This window comes from Castor canadensis, chromosome 4, assembly GCF_047511655.1.
Source record: "Castor canadensis chromosome 4, mCasCan1.hap1v2, whole genome shotgun sequence".
NCBI classification, from domain to species: Eukaryota; Metazoa; Chordata; class Mammalia; order Rodentia; family Castoridae; genus Castor; species Castor canadensis.
The window spans coordinates 15,204,578-15,223,850 of NC_133389.1; the positions used below are offsets into that span (position 1 = coordinate 15,204,578).

A 19,273-nucleotide genomic window follows, 5' to 3' on the forward strand; every position below is an offset into this window, starting at 1 on the left:
TTTTCTTTTTTTCCTATTTTTTCTTTTTTTTTGGTGGTATTGAGGTTTGAATTTGGGGCTTTGTACTTGCTAGGCAGGCACTCTACCACTCTTCCTAAACTAGAAAGCTTAAATAGGAATGTGGCTACATTTTAAACAGGATTCCTAGCCAAATGAGAAGTTCCATCAGTCATTTTTACTATAATACCTAACATCTTTAGTCAACCCCTCCCTGTCTTTTGTGGTAACTGTTTCAATCAAATAGTTTTTGTTGTGCTGTGCTTGACAATATGGTCTTATTTACATCTTTATCTCTTACTTCTAACTTACTTCAAAACAGTCATAAAGCAGCTGACACCTGGTCTAAAATGCATTATTCTGCATTTGGTCTAAAAGATAAAAACAGCTCCATAAAATACATTCTTATAAAATACATCACAAGTACTCCTGAAAGCTGTCATAGTCATGAAAAACAGAAAGACTAAAACTCTGTCACAGAGCAAAGTAGGTATGGGAGAACTAATGACCAAATGCATTATAGCACCATGGATTAGACACTGGAACAGAAAAGTGACTGTGGAACAACTGTGAAATGCAAATGAAGTCTGGAGGTGATGTAATATACTAGTACTGTTAGTTTTTTAGCTTTGACAAATGCATCCTGGTGATGTGTTTAGAAAACTGAATGAGAGGTGTATGAAAACTCTGTTCTTTTTGCAACTTTTCTGCAAATATACACTCATTCCAAGACTATTAAACTAAAAGTTAACTTAAAAATCAGTATCTCTGAATAGCTGGAAATATTCTGAATTTTATTATGAAAAATCAGGGTGTCAGTAACTGATTTACTGCTTTGAACTCATGCAGTCACTAACTATGAATACATATTAAAGCAAAACAAAAAGCACAACCACCTAAGATATAAAAGGATACCGTTTAATACTTACCTCTTTATATCTGCAACCGTAAGAGTAATCTTAAAACAACTAGACAAATGTACTTATCTCCTCTACTATCACATTAATCCCACATGTAAGTCTGAAAGAAAAGTGTTGTCTTCCCCATTTTCACCTGGAGGGATGCTGTTCTGTACAGTCAGAACCTCCACTGCCTATTAAGTTAAGAGAGTCTTCCATGTACAATCAACCAAAACTCACTGCCTCTTCTCTAGAAGAAACAGAAGCTAATGCTCCTAAGTGGCATCACACCACCAGAGAACAGTTTTTACCTGACAGTTCAAATTGGACAGTATTGTAAAAATGACTTTCTACGCATTATATCCTACCTTTCTGTTAACTGTTTTACAAAGTTGTTCTCTTACTCATTCACTTGACAAATAATTATACTGCAAAGCAGTGTGAATCACAATGAACTTAGACAACAAGTTGGAGTCTAAAATCAAAAATATGAAAGCAAATTCTGTTATAATACTCTACCACTCAAGAGAGGTCTAATCATTTCAAAAACACACCCAAAACCTAGGCACTAAGTGCAGCAATCCACCCCCATCACTTCACACATTAATATGAGATGCAAAACATTCTCTCATATAGTACCTAAAAAATCAGCATCTATTTATTTTATTTACAATGTTATTCTGTTGTCTATTATACATACACAAAGGTGCACTATTTAATGGGACAGGATGCTATCATGTAATCAGAAGAATATGAAATGGTCAAAATACAATAAAAAAAATTAAATCACTTAAAAGTCAGAATAAAGGTAAAAGGGAGATGGCTCCGGATTATGCTGCTTATGAGAAAATATAGTCAGAGGAAGAAAGAAATTCGTACCAATTCTCTCTTATGCTGTGGTTTTGGAATTGTTCCTCCCTGGGCTACTCCTGTAAGTGTTCTTAAGCTCCTGTTTTCTTTCTATAACATTAAGATAATCATACCTGGTGACTTACTGCATTTTTCAAAGTATTAACAAAACAGACAAATAAAAAATAATTTTTAAAAAGCTACTTTTCAGCCACAATTAGCTTTCAAAAAACTAAGAAGTTCTAACTCCTTTGTACATGTGGAAAAAACCAAGTCTGTGTAACCATGTTTCGAACTGGGTGATGCAGAAGAGCTTGCAGACTTCTGGTAAGTGTTCTCACCTTAGAGACTTGTCGTAGCCACCGTAAGTACTCTGTGAAGGTATCAAAGCAAATGTAGTAAGTCTGGCTTTGGGGCCCAGAGGAGCTAAATGCCAAACAGTGCTGGTGCTTTTTCACTTCTTCTACCTATAAAAACAAGCAAAGAGATGCAAAACCAAGTAAGACAGCAGAACCACTGATGTATTTCACAAACTACATTATACCTTGGATCAGTGAGCCAACACAGATTTGCATGTTTCCCCATATATGTTCCCCTTATTACTTAAAACAACTAAGTTCCTGCATCTGACCAACCAGTGTGAGTTACAAGGAAATGAAAAAAGGGGAGTTTTATCTTTTCTAGAGTTCCCCACCACAGTGTAAATTTTCTTCTTCCTATTTAAAAGTGGTACAAACTGTCTTTTGCATTTTTCTGTACCCTGACAATAAGACTCTGAGGTTCTTCTTTCCTTTTAGGAAGATTTTTACTTAAGGTACTTAATGTTTTAAAAAGAGGTCTTCACATCTGTTAAATTTAAGTTTTTAAAACTTTAATGTGAAACTGAGATTAAGCTAAAATAAAACCCTCCCACAAAACATTAAAGTCTTTAATAATGCAGTAATATAGTCAAGACTACTCCCAGTAAACTCTTCACAAGGTGGGAAAGTCTAGATGAACAATGAAACATGGTATTACACAAACTCCTATATTGCCTTTACAAAGATGGCTACAAACCACGCCATGCTGAGCATATAAAAAGATTGCAAACAGGTCATTATCATGTAGACTATGTTCTCAAACAAAAATGCAATCAAGTTAGAAATCAATTTAAAATCCATGTGTTTAGGAAATTGGTAACATGTCTAAATGACACACTGTTACTTCTCTAACAATCTCACAGGTTAAAAAAAGAAATAATTTAAAAATTCTTAGAACTAAGTATGAAATAATACATGTCAAAATCTGTGGAATGCAATGAAGGTATACAGATACGCAAGGGAAATTTATGTTTTTTAATACTCACATTGGGAAAGGAAGCAGAATGATCATTTGCTTAACAAGGACTTTAAGAATGTGGAGGAAAAAAAAACAAAACCAAAAACTGAGTAAAACCAAAGCAGAATGAAGGTGATATTTACAAAAAACAAAAATGTGTGAAATGAAAACCAAACACATAACAGAGACCATTAACAAAGCAACATACTGGCTTTCTGAAAAGACCAATAAAATTGATAAATCAAGTATTATCAAGAAAAAAGAGAGATGACACTTATATATAATATTGACGACAAGCAAGGGGAACATGACCACAGGGTCACTAGAGATTAAAAACATATTAACAGTTCTGTGGTAAATTCTTAGAAAAGATGTATTTTTCCACAAAGACTAAATAATAATAGGACTAAATAACCTTATAATCACTTAAAAAATGAGTACTTGAATTTTTTTTCTCAAAAGAATCATATGGTTTTATAGGGTGAGTTTTACCAAATTTTCAAGCAACAGATCATTCTAAACTTTTGTAAACATCATCAAACAACAAGTATAACCAACACCAGATCTGAACAGTAACAAAGGGGAAATTTTTAGGCTACCTCAGTCATGAAACTTATTTTAAACAAAATATTGTATCAGAATTCAGTAAAACACCAGGTGTGGCAGCAAATATCTGTAATCCCAGCTACCTGGGAGGCAGATTTAGGAGGACCATGGTTTGAGGCCAGCATGGGCAAAAAAGTGAGACCATAACAAAAACCAAGCCAGGAATGGTAATACATAGCATAATCCTAGCTAGTCAGGAGGCAGAAGTAGGAGGATCGCAGCCTGAGGCTGAACCCATACCAAAGCACAAAAGTATGAGATTCTATCTGAAAAATAAACAAAAGCAAAAAGGGCAGAGTACATGGTTCAAGTGGTAGAGCACTTGCCTAGCACCCACAAGGCGCTAAGTTCAAACATCGGCACAGCCAAAAAAGCAAAACAAAAAATGCCAAACAAATATAATGCTGAAACAAATACACCAAAACCAAGTTGGTAAGGAAAGATCACTTAACATTACTAGCGCTATAAAGCCAGTGGGCATTGAGGTAGAAAGGAAAAAAATAGAGGGGATGAACCAATTCAGTCTATAATACACATATGTACATGGAAATGTCACAATGAAACACCCTGTATAGCTATCTTAAACAAACAAAAAAATGTCATTTTTTTTTTTTTAACAAAAACAGAACAGGAAGGCAAAATAGGCCCTGTCTGGGAGTAGGTACAAGGTTGGCGATATAAGGAAAGGGTACAGGAGGGTGAACATGGTGGAAAGATTGTATACACTTGTATATAAATGGAAAAATGAGATCTGTTGAAGCTATTCCAGGAATGGGGGAGGGGGATAAAGGAGAATAATGGAGGGGGTGAATTCAACTATGATATATTGTATAAGAACTTTTGTAAATATCACAATGTACCCCCTGTACAACAATAATAAAAATAAATTTTATAAACTAAAGAAGAAAACCATACAATCATCCCCACAGTTGCAGAAAGAGCGGTATCACATTTACCACCAACTCACCCATTCACAATAAAAAGTAAGAACATGAACAATTCACTTCCAGAGTACACCTAGAACATGTCAGGCAATCATCAATGTTAATGAGGAACTCTTGCTCTTTAAGATCATTAAGCTGGGGATGTAGCTCAGTGGTACAGAGCTTATGCCTAGCATGAGCAAGGAAAGCCCTGGGTTCCCGGATTCTAGGCCCCACCATATAAAAAAATAACAATAATAAATAAATCATTGGTAAGTCTTACTGTTTTTATTCAACATTCCACTAGAAAAATAAGACAAAGAATAAGAAAGAAAACTGTCATTATCTGAATATGTAAGATTAGCCACCTGGTAATCTCAAAACAATCTATGGGCATTATACTATAATAAATCAGAAAATTTATCAAGATGACTAGATATGAGATCAACTACATTTCTATGCAGAAAAAAAAAGAACCAATTTTTTTTAATGCAATTTAATCATATTGACAGTCAAATGGTTTCCTGGGAATGGAGAGGAGTGACAAGCGCTGGGGCAGGGGGAATGCAAGGAGGCACAAGGAAACTTTTGAGGTTGAATGATATGTTCACTATCTTGATTGTGGTGATGGTCTGATGGGTACAGACAGCTATCAACGTGTGTACAAATTGTTGGCAAAATGTGTGGTTTAGGGTTGGGGAGTACAACTCAGTGGTAGTGTATGCCTGGCATTCACAAAGCAGAGTGTGAACCCCAGCACACACACACACAAAAAGCACAGTTCACTGCTGTCATTAATACTTCACGAAAGTATTGGTAAAGATGTAGAAACAGAAGAATAGTTGTGCATTAGGTTGAGTGTAGAATGGTACAACCATGTAAAACAGTTGGGTATTATCTTATAAAAGTAAGCATGCATATGCCCTATGACTCAGAAACTGCACTCCCATGCATATATCCAAGAACATGGGTATATGGAATTTGGGGCTGAGCAGCTCTTCATTCTTCAGGACTGTCTAATTGTTTGCATGATCCTCTTTCAATACCAAGAATGCGTCCTGCAGCAAAGACACTGGTACTCACCAAGCATTACCCACTTCTCATTTTCCCAGACCCCTTGCAAAGGTAGAGTCATTAATGAGCTCTGGCAAATAGCAGTTGACAGAAGTGTCATGTGCCAGTGAATGAATGACACTCCAGTTACCTCTGTCCCCTGCCACACGTTAGAAATGTTACTTACAAGAGAACAGAGCCTCTATCAGGCTGAGTCCCTGCACAAGTGTATAAAAAAAGGAACCTCCAACTCTGCCCCCAAATCCAACTCATAGTTGACATATAATGTGAGAAATAACTATTACAAGTCACCAAGATTTTAGGGGGGGGTTTACCATGATATAACTGAAGCTTCTGACATGTTGACTATAATCTTTTAACCATCAGAAACACTCATATAATGTCAAATGTCCCTTAGGCACACTAATTTTGTTGTAAACAACTGCCCTAAATAAAATAGTTGCATACCAGGAGGCATATCACCATAAGATTATATGTCAACAGCACTGTTTATAACAACAAAAACCTGTAAGCAATCCAAATGTCCATCAGCAAGAAAATTATTTTAAAGTTATGGAAATTAAGGAATGTTTACAGAGTAGAACAATACACAGAAATGAAAACCACATAAACAACATGAAATCTTACTATGAAACATAAAATGAGTGAAAAGCCCAATTACCAAAGACCACAGTATTTTTACAGAGTTTTATACAGTTCAAAACCTGACTTTAAAAAAATAAATAAAATTCTGACCACAACTTCTAGGTGAGTGGATACTTCTAGAGTTATGACAGTCAATGAGTCAAATGTAAAAAGAACCCAAATTAAAGAAACACTGGTATTGCTGGCAGAATGGCTCAAGTGGTAGAGTGCCTGCCTAGCAAAAATGAGGGCTTGAGTTCAAACCCCAGTGCAACCAAAATAAATAAACAAACAAAAAGGATAAGAAACACTGGTATCAATACTATTACAGTTCCTAAATCAAGTGGTAGATATTAACAGTTATTCAATTTATTATGCTTTGTCATTTAATAAATATTAAAGCATTAATTAAAATATATTATTTTAAAATCTGTGTTTAATTCTAAAGGACAAATTAAATATAACACTGTACAATGAGTAAAAATGCATCTTTATTAAACAAGTATTTTTCCAACCATGAAATTTTAAGAGAGCTTTATTTAACAAAACCAGTTGTCATTTCAAAATGTAAATTCCCATGCTCTAGAGACACAGCAATTTGATACTGTAGGTTATGACCAACCTATCTCATGTCTTCTTTCTAGAGCTCTTCTACATATAAATTAAAAAAAAAAAAAAAAAGACTTTTCATTTGGAGTAATGACCCAATCATTGTATGCACATATGAATAAAGGAAATTTAAAAAAGACTTCATTTATTCTATTTTTTTTAAACGACAGACTAGAATGAAAAAAAGGAATAGACAAACATTTATGAAAGTTCAGATTACAAAAAGCAAATTGTTTATTTCCTAACTGGGTCAACAGGTTTTAAAGACTCAATTTTTCAATGTACTCAGTTATTTTTAAAGGCATAGTGCAAAACAGGTTTTACAAGGTTTTTTTGTGAGAAAAGGAAGCTATTAACTTTCAATTCACTTAAGAGAAGTCCATCCAACAGCAGGCCTGGGAAACAGGACAAGTCTCCAGCTCTGAATGAAAATGCTAATTATAAACTGGATTTTCTGACCTTATCTGAACATTTCACGTGCTTTCCTGTCTTTGCCTCTCTGAGCGTAATAGTTTTTCTCACCATCTCCTTTCTATGTCAACGGATATTTTTCACCCTTTAAGTTCTACCATTAATTGCTACCTCTTTCATTAGAAAATTCCCCTTTCCCCCACAGAATGCAATCTCCCCTTCCACTAATCTCCCTCAGTACTTTTGTCTTTTCTGTTTCTCTCTTATTGCAGATATTGTTGTGGCCCTCCCTTAGGTCCTCATATGAAATTAGAGTTATTCAAAGGCAGAGATGGTGACTTACTCATCTTGGCAGTGCCAAATACAGTGCCTTCCCCACAGAAGACATTTAATAAATAGCTACATTAAATTTGCCCATACAAACACCCAGAATCATAGAGAAGAGGTAAACTGTAAACCTAACATACCATCAAACATTAAATATGTATTTTGAAAACAATGAACTACGGTGATAATGTTGATGAATGATTTTTCAGTAATCCAGCCAAAGGACAAAATCTTAAGTAATAAATCTCAGTCACTAACTCTTAATGTTCAAACAAAAGCTAAGGTGCAATGATTTCAAAATGAAAAACTGAGATAGATTTAAATGTACCGTTCACTATGATAAAACCTATGTGAAAACAATCAAGTATTAGTCTTCTTAGGACTATAATACACAATAGCAGAGAAGAAAACAACTGACATAAGCTTCTTACAAAGAGAAACTAGTTAACTTATGAACAAAAAATGGGCTTATTATATAGTAGGCGAATAACAAAGACATTTATTATTACACAAACCCAGTCTTAATTTCATCTCTGACCCCTAAAGTTGACCAGGCATCTATCAATTTTAAAAAAGTTAATACTTTAACAAAAGTGGGCTTATTTTTTTCTTGTGTTACATCTTCCATCTTCTGCCTCCTTTCCCCTATCCATTCAGGGGAGAAAAATGGTATAAAGAAAATATTTGTTTCATATACCCCCAATTTCCAATAACCCATTTTCTCAGTCAAGTTTTCCTTCATATTAACAGATTGCATCATTTAAAAATCAAGAAATATTGACATGTAATTATGATGACACTAACCCTACCAGACTTAACAAAGAATTTAACATTTTCCCAAGCAATGTTTCTATTTTTAAAATGAGAGGCATAAAATAGCTAACATGCCCAAAGAAAAGTAGCCAGTAATGTTGGAAATATCTGTTGGGTACATCTGAAATGAGTAACAATTCAGGTTCAGAATGTACAGACGGCCATCGCAATAACTAAAATTGCTAAGCCAACTGGGAAAGTGGGATCACAAACTTCAGCACTCGTAGCTTTATGCTTCTTTATGTTTCTAAGATCAAACTATAGAGTCAGTACACTGTACTGTAAAATATATGCTCAAAATACACCTTAGCTATTAGTTACAAGCTACCTGAACATCCCAAAGATCAGACTTAGGGATCAATACACTACATTAGGAAATATATGCTCAAGTGATCGAAGGAGGTCTACTCATAATGAATTTATCATCTATACTCTAAAATGTTAATGGTGAACTTCTAGTTGATCAATAGGTAAAATGCAGCACATACTAATAAAGCTAAGATCACAAGGGACTTCCATAAACCAAAGGCATTATTTTCCAAAACTCCACAGTTATGTCCACTGGTAGAGCACAACAGGGAGCAAGACCTCAAATGAGTCAAAAACCATACCTCTTATTACAGAAATGGCTCAAAGTACTGATCCTGGGAAACTTTTATTATTTTGTTTGTTTCAAACTTACTTTTCCACCAATTAGTGGCAGAACATGCATCTTTCCGGTCAAGCTGTCTTTCACAGATGATACTATCAGGCAGGTTCCACACAAGATAACCTGGCGTCTTGTCCATCGGTTCACTGGCAGCTGCATTTTGCCTTTGCGAACATTATACATTCCTGAGAGTTGAATCCGTTCAGAGCTACCAGTGCTGTGAGGTTTCCCTAAAACAAACACAAGCAAACATGTTATTCTTTTAAAATGGGTTTTCCCCACTCCTCATCTACATACCAGATAAATTAACTGGACAGGAGAAAATTACAGGAAAACGATCTCATTTATAACTGAGAGACTGTGACAGCTGCAGTGATGGAATTACGGTAAGGACTAACATTACACACATACATTTTCCATTTAAATCCAAGGAAAGACCACTTTAACTCACTGTATCCCAAGTTTTATTTTATCTATACCATTTAAAAAGAAATGAATTCACATTTCTATGGATGGTAAATTTGTATACTGAAGAAGAAAATACTACAGATCAAGATAGGAAAATAACATTCACCATCCAACATTTAATGAACTTAACTGCTATTTTCCTCCTATATGTATTGAATACATATTTACTAAGTAGGAGAGATAAAAACGAAAGATTTTTCTAATAGAAAAATACTCTAGGACCTCAGGATAAGTCATCCATGAAGGATGGACAGGTACTGCAGTGCAGAGAGACAGAGGTAAGCCTGCATAGAGATGGAGAGACCTGAGAAGTCTGATGAGTCTTCAATCTCCAGGTGGAACAAATTCGAGAATCACATTCAGGCAAGTCCTGTAACTTAATAGGGGGACTACTGCTATTACCATAATATAGTGATGAAATTGTACAAACAATAAGAAAGGTATTTCCTCAGTTCTAGATACTGAACATATAAAATCAAAGAATAATTTCTATGCTCAGAAACAAATTAATGAGAGATGTGGTCCGACCGCAGAACTCAAATCAGAAGTGATATATTTACTTAGAAGTTTGGTTACCAAGGACCAGAAGAAATAGACTCAAGAGAAATTACATTTTAGTTAATGTCAAAATATAACAAAAACAACTGCTAATGTCTAATACAGAAGACCAATAGCACCAAAAGAAGACCTTAAAAGGATTCAAAGAGTGCCTGAACCCTCCCCATAGATACATTTAGACAGAGATGTCAGGAAGTAATGAAACCAACAGATATGAATTTTACCTCCTCTTTCTAGCAGTATATCAAAATGCTTTACAAAATACATATTCACATCATAATTGTGCTGGAGCTCAGCCAGAGTTAAGTATAGCAGTGATGCAGCTATTTCAACTAGGTGGCCAGCAAATTACACTGCTAGAGCTTTCACTGGAAAGCTACTATGATGTTGTCTGTCAAGTATTAATCCTCCCACAAATAAGTAAGTAATGTAGGAGACTATTCAAAGACATGAACTGTGAAGGGCTGCCAGTGACAGATCACACATCACTCACATGTCCCATTCTGCACATGCTCACTTAGACTCAGAAAGAAGATGTCTAGCTTCCAGTTTAAGAGCTCCTTTCTACATGACAGACTTTCTTCCTGTAGGGAAAAAGTAAGAGAGAAAACTCAGAGGAAAAATAAAAAGTGTCAACTGGGTATTCAAAATCCAATTTACTTAACTGTAAAATAAACAAAGGATCTGATACACACACGCACACACACACAAAGTGGGCATTTTATTTTAGCCTCATCAGATGGCTGCAAGGACACCTGTTAATCTATCACATATATATGGACCTGTGAATAACTAGAGACTGGATACAAGGCAAATGGGGTATGTAAGGGACTTAGGTACTTTTCTCCATGTGTCCTCTTAGAGAAAGCCCCACAGCAAATCACCACACAGACTGAATTTAGGCCAGAGGGATTTTTAGGCATATGAACACATCAACAGAGACTGGCTTTTTATTCCCTACTCAGAAAAATCTCTAAGAGTTCCAAATAGTACTGGAGCTCAGTGGTAAGATCAGATGGTCCTTGGAAAACCCTAAACACCCCAGTCCGAATCAAATCCCACTAGTTTTTCTCTGAGTGAATTTGAATATACTTCTTGTCTGTTCTTTACCTAGGTGTTCCAGATCAGACACACCCTGAGTGAGTACTTGGCTGTGTACCAGCTGGACTCCAGAGAATATGGGCATGAATGAGGTAATATACACCTGGGCAGTCACCCAGGTGCACCCTCCTATGTGTCAGACTTCCTTACTCTATGACATAGGAATTATTTTAGCTCTTGCTATTAATTCTCAACATTCTCAATTTAGAGGAATTCCAATTGTTCAGTGCTCTAATAAATACTGAAAACACCAAAGAAATCAGTGCCTGCCAGTTTTAAACTGGACCAGTTGTTTTAAATTTTACTTCAAAAAAATAAATTTTACTTTAGAAATGTTACTCTGGTTCTCAGAAAGCAAGACAGTTTTACACGATTCAAGGACAGACAGCAAAAGCAAACATTCCAAGTTGAGGCAGAGACATAACTACAACAGAGACAGATTTTAAAGTATACTTGTGTACTTTCTCTTTTTCTTCCTCACCTGACACATGGCAAATATGGTTACCTATCCTAATTTTTTTAAAAAACAGAACCAGGTCCATGAAGTGGCTGCAGCCAACATGTAGAAAATTATAGCATGATGCTAGGGGATCACACTAGGGCCTCTGGCTCTTGTTTTCTAAAGACTCCTCTCCTACAACAATCTGATGATTCTTGTTTCATGTAGTACAACTGTTCTTGGGAGGATATGAATGTCCACTGTAAGCCAGGCCTATGTTAAATACTGAGATATTAAGGAAATGTTCTCTACACCAAATTCCTTAAAACAGCATTTCTCAACATGTAGTCGAGAGGACCACATTTATCAAAATCACTTAAGATTTCTGTCCAATACAACAACCCTATAGATTTGGAACTACTGGTAGCCAAAGCCTGAGAGCTGTTTTTGGTAACCACCATCAAAGCCTTGCATGTTTTGTGTCCATCAATTTTAAAAAACATCTGTGTCATTCTCCAAAGTCAGATTATCCTCCAACTTAAATATTCCTCACTTTCGTGAACTTGGGATTTCAATTTTGTTCTCCCCCTACTAACTCAGCTACTAACATTCCTGTGTCATGTAAAGTCACCTGAAAAATATGATGAAAGCTATGTATGGATTCTAGGAGGAAAGAACAGAATTAAGCATAAACATACAGTGAGTTCATGTGACCATCCTCAAGAAAAAAAAGATAATGAAATCACTCAATAGCAAGAGTCTATTCCCATTTCCACAAATCATACTCCAGGCATTGTTAGTCTTACTATAAACAGTAATTATTTTATAAAACAATTTTAAAAATTAGTCTTTTGTATTTATTATTTCCAGTTTTTTTCATTCCTTTGTATAAACTCGGTCCATCTGATATTATTTTCCTTCTACTTCAATAATTTTTTAGCATTTTTTCTGGTGCAGGTCTGATAGTGATAAAGTTAGTTGCTTTTGAATATCTAAGAAAGACTTTGTTTCCTTTGTCTTTAAATATTTTCACTGTGCATAAATTTTTTTCTTTCAGAATTCTGAAAATGATCCTCGAATGTCTTCTAGTGTTCAGTTTCCTTCCTTTGGGGGGCAGTTCTGGGATTTGAACTCAGGGCCTTGTACTTGCCAAGTAAGTGCTCTATCATTGTAGCTTTTTTGTTTTAGTTATTTTTCTTAAAAGGGTCTTACTTTTATGCAGTGCCAGCCTGGACTGCAGTACTATTTATATTTTCTGCAGTAGCTGGGGTGACAGACACACACACTACCATGTCCAGATTTTTTGGCTGGATGACATGGGGGTCTCGCCAATTTTTTGCCTGCGCTGGCCTCAAACTGCAGTCTTTCCAATCTCTGTTTCCTGATTAGCTAGGATTACAGATGTGCACCACTGGTATCCAGCTATTGCAGTTCTTTAGGTCTTTGTGCAGAGCATGTTCCCCAACCACCTTGCTCCTTTTAAAGATTTTTCTTCATTGCTGTTCATATGATGTTTAATACTTTTATGTTTCTTGTAATTGAAGTTCGTGGAGTTTCTGAGATTTATGGTCAAAATTGAAAAAACTGTCAGCTACTACTGTTTCAAATATTTTTTCTGATCTCACAAAGCCTCTTGAGGGACTCTAATTGTAACTCACTAAATGTTCTTTTTCTTTCCTCCTATCTTCTCTTCCTCCCCCCTCCCTTCATTACTGATTATATCAGTAACAGTATCTTCAGGTTTGCTAACTTTTCTTTGGCAGGGTTTAACCTACTGTTTAGTCTACCCAATAGTCTTTTCATCTCTACAAGTTCAATTTGGGTATATGTCTACATATATGTATGTAAATATATACATTAACACACACATATATGTATCTTCCATGTCTCTCAACATGCTAATGCTTTATCTTCATGAATATATAGAAATATAAGCTAAAAATGTTCTCAATTCTATCATTTGGTTCATTTCTTTGTCTATGTAATTTCGTTGACCTTTCTCCTTATTGTGAATCTTCAAAACACAGGCAATTTTGTTTGGGTGCCATTTAATATGAATTCTAGCATGATAAGTACTAAATCTATTTGGATTTCTATAAATATTAAAGTTTTGTTCTAGGACAACAGTTACTTGAAAATAGTTTGGTTCTTATTAGGCTTGATTCTAAAATCTGTTATTCAGGCTGAGAACAGCCTTAACTCTAAAGCTAAAATAATATTAGCAAGCAATATCTTATTGAGTACTCTGCTTCATACCCTGTAAGTTATAAGGTTTTCCATTCTGGCTGGAAGAAACATGAACTATTCTCGGCCCTGCATGAGTTTCAAGGTCTAATCTCTCTATTCCTTTTCAGTGTTTTCCCCAGCCTTGCATGTTTTCCTCACATATGTGCAATGACTCATACTCAGCTTAAGGTGCAGTGACCCCCTGCACATTTCCAGAACTCTACCTCTCTAAGCAGCTCTTTTCTCTCCAACACCAAAGCTCTATAAACTCCATCCTCAATGGACTCCTGGCTACTTTAAGTGACAACCACTGAAACTACACAGAACTAAGTACAAATTACTGCCAATTATTGCTGAATATTCCCACAGCCTGCATTTGTTGTAGTTTAAAAATATTTCAACACGTTCTTTTCAGTTCTGTCCTTTAGAAGGTGGGGACTTATTCCACCTTCTCCCTTCCCCCCAACATGTGGAATGCACTTAGTGGCTCACTTCTAGAATATGGTAGAAGCATCGGTGACAGCTTGTGATTGCTGAAAGTAGGTCATAAAAGGCATTAGAGCTTTCTCATCACTCTCTCCCTCTAGGATCACTTCTACAGAAGCCAGCTGCCATGTCAAGAAGCACAACCCTAAGGAAAGACCAACAAGGGAAAGACTAGAAACTTCTTGTCAGTGGCTGGCAAGGAACTGCGGCTTCACTAACTGCATAGGAGTGAGCCATATTAGAAGCCTGAAGGCACTCTCAAACCAGAGAAATGCAGCCCAAGACATCCTGACTGCAACCTCATGAAGACCCTGAGTCTCAGCTAAGCCACTCCTGAGTTCCTAACTCAGACAAACTCTGAGAAAATAAATGTTTAGTGTCTTGACTCACTAAGTTTGAAGGCAGTAACTAATACATAATACATAACAATAATGTTGATTTCACTTAGTTCTATTTACTGAACATAATAAAATTTTACTAACCTACATTTCCCTAAAAGTATTTATAAAATGGGTCTACTTTAACCAGAAATAGTCAAAAACAAGAATAAGAACAGCACATTAAGCTATCTCAACAATTTCCCAAATGTTGAGAGTGAAAGAACTCATGTTAATGGAGCACCAAAAACTAAGAAAGTCTGATTGCTACATGATATTGATGAAAGAATTTACCATGTCCCTAGAGCTGAAAATGGCCTGGAATGAGGAAAAACACTCAATGCTCACCTCACCTTCTCTACCTTTCAAGCCTGAACTTACAAAACTTTACTATAAGTATGTTTCTTATTGTATATAAATCCTTAAATCCTTTTTGACTACTTACAGTGTTAGAATGAATTAAATTACTTGCCAAGGTTCATTTCAAGAGCTAGCAGAGGACTGAAATGACTCCATAAGAGGTCTAGAGAACTAAGCATTAAACTGCATCGGGGAATTTTGTCTCTGAACTGAGAGGCTAAAGCATTTCAGTGAGAAGTGCTGGCAGGAGCTCTGAAACAGATTTAAGACTAGCTGCTCTTTAACTAATGGAAGTGACAACCAGCTGCTAAATACATTGGGGGAAGATTAATTTATGCATCAGATCAAAATGTGTAAAGTCAACTGCCCAGTAAATCAAATCTTGCTTCTTCCTGACAGCTACTCATTTTGATTAGGTTTATCTCCAAAACCTATCTCCAAAACTGCTATAGACCTTATTCTTAACAAATAGAATGCCCTGAACCTTTCTCTAATCCCAAAATTCCTCAGTACTACTAGAGATAATTTCCTTTATAATATTCATTAAGCAGTACCTGAAAAATGAGAGCTATCTTTTATCCCCTTTAAAGAAGCAGTAAACACCAAGGCTAAAAGTAATTAAAAAGGAGGGAAAATCCATCACAGCAAACTGTCACATAAACTATAGCAAAATTAATTATGAACTTTTATAACACGTAAAATCAAAATAATGAAGGTTATTACTGTGACTCTATTTTTGCATAATATACAAACAAAAGATAATAAATCCCCAAAGGAATGCCAGATGGAAACTAGTTAGATATAGCAGAAAGCATCAAACTTCACCATGTACCAAAAATCACCTGGCACATTGCTAATCATACACAGATTACAGGACTCTGCCCCTAGAATTTCCGGGTTGGGAGAGGGGGCTGAGATTTTACTGATGCTGCAGGTCTGTGGACCACAGTTTGAGACCCAACAAATGACAGTACTGGATTGTCACTGTCTTCTTGTCCTGGAGGGCTCATCACTACTTGGTTTATTAACCTCAACCAGAGAAGCAAGTGAACCCAGCTGGAGAGAAGACACGTGAGACAACAAGACAGATGGACTGGAGAGCAGGTGCTGCCTTTTCCACTTCCTCCCTTTGTTTTCCTCTCCCGCACCTTTCTCACAAGGAACTAGCTTTAGTTCTCAGACATCTTTAAAGTTTCCCACATTCCACTACTCTATGCAATGTTGAAAATTATTCTTCAGTTGTCCTTAATACTTGATGCTCAGGTCTCTTCTTAAGGTATGTGTTTAGATATGGTATCTTCTTCAAATGTGGATTTCATTACAATTTTGTATTCACGGAGACTGTAACCTTCCCCACTTCATAAGCTTCTTCAGCCAAATTCCAGGAGCAAAACCAAAGAGTTGATGCGGCCTCCTGCTATTAGCTCAATATCAGGCTATTAAAGCACATTTGAAAAGTTTCTAATCAGCCTCCAATTGTCACTCCATTATCTTCACCATCTGTTTCTTCCCAGAAATGGTAGTCTCACATCCTTGTGCATAACTTTACACAATATCTTAAGAGCATTCTCCTATATTTTCTTTCTTATTTGATGAGCCATATATTCAACGGCTGAAAAAAAAAATCACTGAAACAGTTTCATCAACTTTTTATTGCTGTCATTTAGATTAATACGGATGGTGGACTTGTTCAGGTCCATAGGTAATATTTCTGCCACATTCAACATTCTTAAGTTACCTATAATTTCTATTGTTGAGGTAAAAAAACATCACTTTGGTGGACTTTTTCACCTGACTTCCCAGCTGGCTTTGGTACTACTCCATAAAGAATGTCACAAGTCACCAGAATTAAAGTGTAAAATGCTATGAGTAAGGAGAAAGAGCTCAACTTTACTAAATGAAGCTGTGCAACAAAAGTAGGCCTCAAGACAGGGTTAATTTAAATTTGGGCTTCAGAAAGCTTACAGATTACTGTCTTGCAAAACATTATATCGTAATATATATGATCAGAAGTCATACTGTTCAATTCTAAGTTATGCTCACACAGTGGCAAGAGAGGAATGACTTAGAACACACAACTGGAAACTTAAATCCCACTTCCAAAATAAAACAAAATATATTTAAGTGATTTCTATATGAATGCACCAAACTTACTATGTGCTATTTTGGCACAGACTGGCTAGATATTTAACAATTCTTTTTTACCTTCCTGGACATGGTTGTGACCAACAAAATATGGGCATCAATATTTACACACTTCTAGATCTGCTTGTAACATGTACCATGCTGCATTATGCATACTCTCCTCACAATGACCAGCTGGATGAATTCAAACCAGAAGATTCTGAGGATGCTCTAAGGGGACAGGTAAGCCACAAGAAGCTAGGAGCATAGGTTCCTGAGTCAACTGGAAGAGAGTGCCTGCCTAGAGGTATCAGCAATAAACTGAAAACAAAAGAAACTGTCATATTCCGTAAGCAAACTTCTGTAGACAGCATAATGGCCAAATCTCAAGTAGGAGAATGACACTCAGCAGTAGTGTGAAAAGCAAGTGGGAAGCCCTGAAGGTAGCAAATGACCATCTTTCACTGGAAATTGTTCCTGGGACCCTAACCTATTAATACTCATTGCTTAGGGCACTATAATTGTCACAAACTATGTCACTTAAAACAATAAAAACATTTCTCACAGTTCTGAAGTCTAGAAGTTTAACATCAAGGTGTGATTCACTTGGAGGCTCTCTCCCATACCTCTCTCTTCCCTTCTGGTGGTTCTAAACAATTCCTGACACTCCTCAACTTTTTGTGTTCACATCACCTTTTAATTAGTATGTAGCCTTGTGTATCCTCTCCTCTTATATGGACACTAGTCATTAGTTTCAGGGACTACTCTGATTCAGTATAACCCCATCTTAACTACATCACATTCGGATGTTCTGGGCAGATCCAAATTTTTGAACAATCATCCACCAAATTACCAACCTCTGATCTAAACAAGTCTAATTGGTTTTTGTTTTTAACTCAATAATTAAATATTTATAATACTACCTTTTGTTCAGTATGGCTATAATGCACTTTCAACATAATGCAGTGAAAGTATAATAAAAATTAATCACTAAGTGCCACCTAATATTAAGCAATTCTTGCTAACAAGGGCTCTAAATAGATTGTGAGGCACAATATGGTGTTTTGACTTTTAAATGTTAAAAGAAATGTGACTAGAAATTCAAACTATTAAAGACATATGAAACAACCAGTGGTTTTTTTTTTTTTTTTTTTTTTTCCTGTAAGAGGGTAATAATTTGGCTCCTTGGTCCAATAATGGGTGTATTAGATTGTGCCACTATTAACACTTTGGTTCACTCTAAGATAAACTTTATTATCTTCAAGAGAAACTCTTAGCAATTGAAAAAAACTTAAAACCTACAAAGATCAATCTTGCAAATTACCACAATCTTACATACTTGACAACTTTACATTATTTTTGCTACCCACTCACAAATCAATTAAATCACACAGGCATTCAACTAACCAACACACATGATTTTAAAATGTGATTTTAAAGTGTCACAAACATTAATTAGTTATGGTACACTGAGAAATGCCAGTAACTTTAAATTATTCAAATATATTCAATGTCATCATTCTGAGATTGGTAATTTTATGCATAAAAGTAGAAAAGCCAATCTGAAATCTCCTCTCCCTACCACTTAAAGCAAATGTTATCAGTTCCCCCACCCCAAAACATACTCGAATCTTTTGCCTACAAAGCAAGCATCTCCCAGTTCATTCCCTTGACTCTCAAAATCACTGCAGCAGCTATCCGTACTACTTGTTGCCCATTGACTAGCATCCCCAAAAAGTTATGTTCAAGTCATAACTATGTTATCATGAATATGTTATATCATATACAAATGGGGTCTCTGCAGATGTCTAGGTATGACGAGGTCATGCTATATTAGAACAAGCCCTAATCCAATGGACTGATACCCTAAGAAGAGAGAAATTTGGACACAGATGGAAGGAAAAAGTTCGAGTGAAAACAGAGGTAGAGGAGGCAGGAGGATTTTGAGTTTGATGTCATCCTGGCCTACTTGATGATACTCTATCTTAAAAAGAGGAGGACTCTATCTCAAGAAGAAAGGAGGGAGGAAGGGAAGA

At 35.9% G+C, this 19,273-nt stretch overlaps 1 protein-coding gene across 1 annotated transcript in view; it reads right to left on the reverse strand.

Moving 5' to 3' along the window:
• Phlpp1 (PH domain and leucine rich repeat protein phosphatase 1) overlaps positions 1 to 19,273 on the reverse strand; it is a 208,060-nt gene that overhangs the window by 104,744 nt on the left and 84,043 nt on the right. Inside the window, exons 2-3 of the mRNA XM_074069675.1 lie at positions 9,132 to 9,328; positions 2,087 to 2,212 (exon numbers count right to left, since the gene is read on the reverse strand). Of these exons, the coding sequence (XP_073925776.1) occupies positions 2,087 to 2,212; positions 9,132 to 9,328 (323 nt within the window). The remainder of the gene's footprint in view (positions 1 to 2,086; positions 2,213 to 9,131; positions 9,329 to 19,273) is intronic.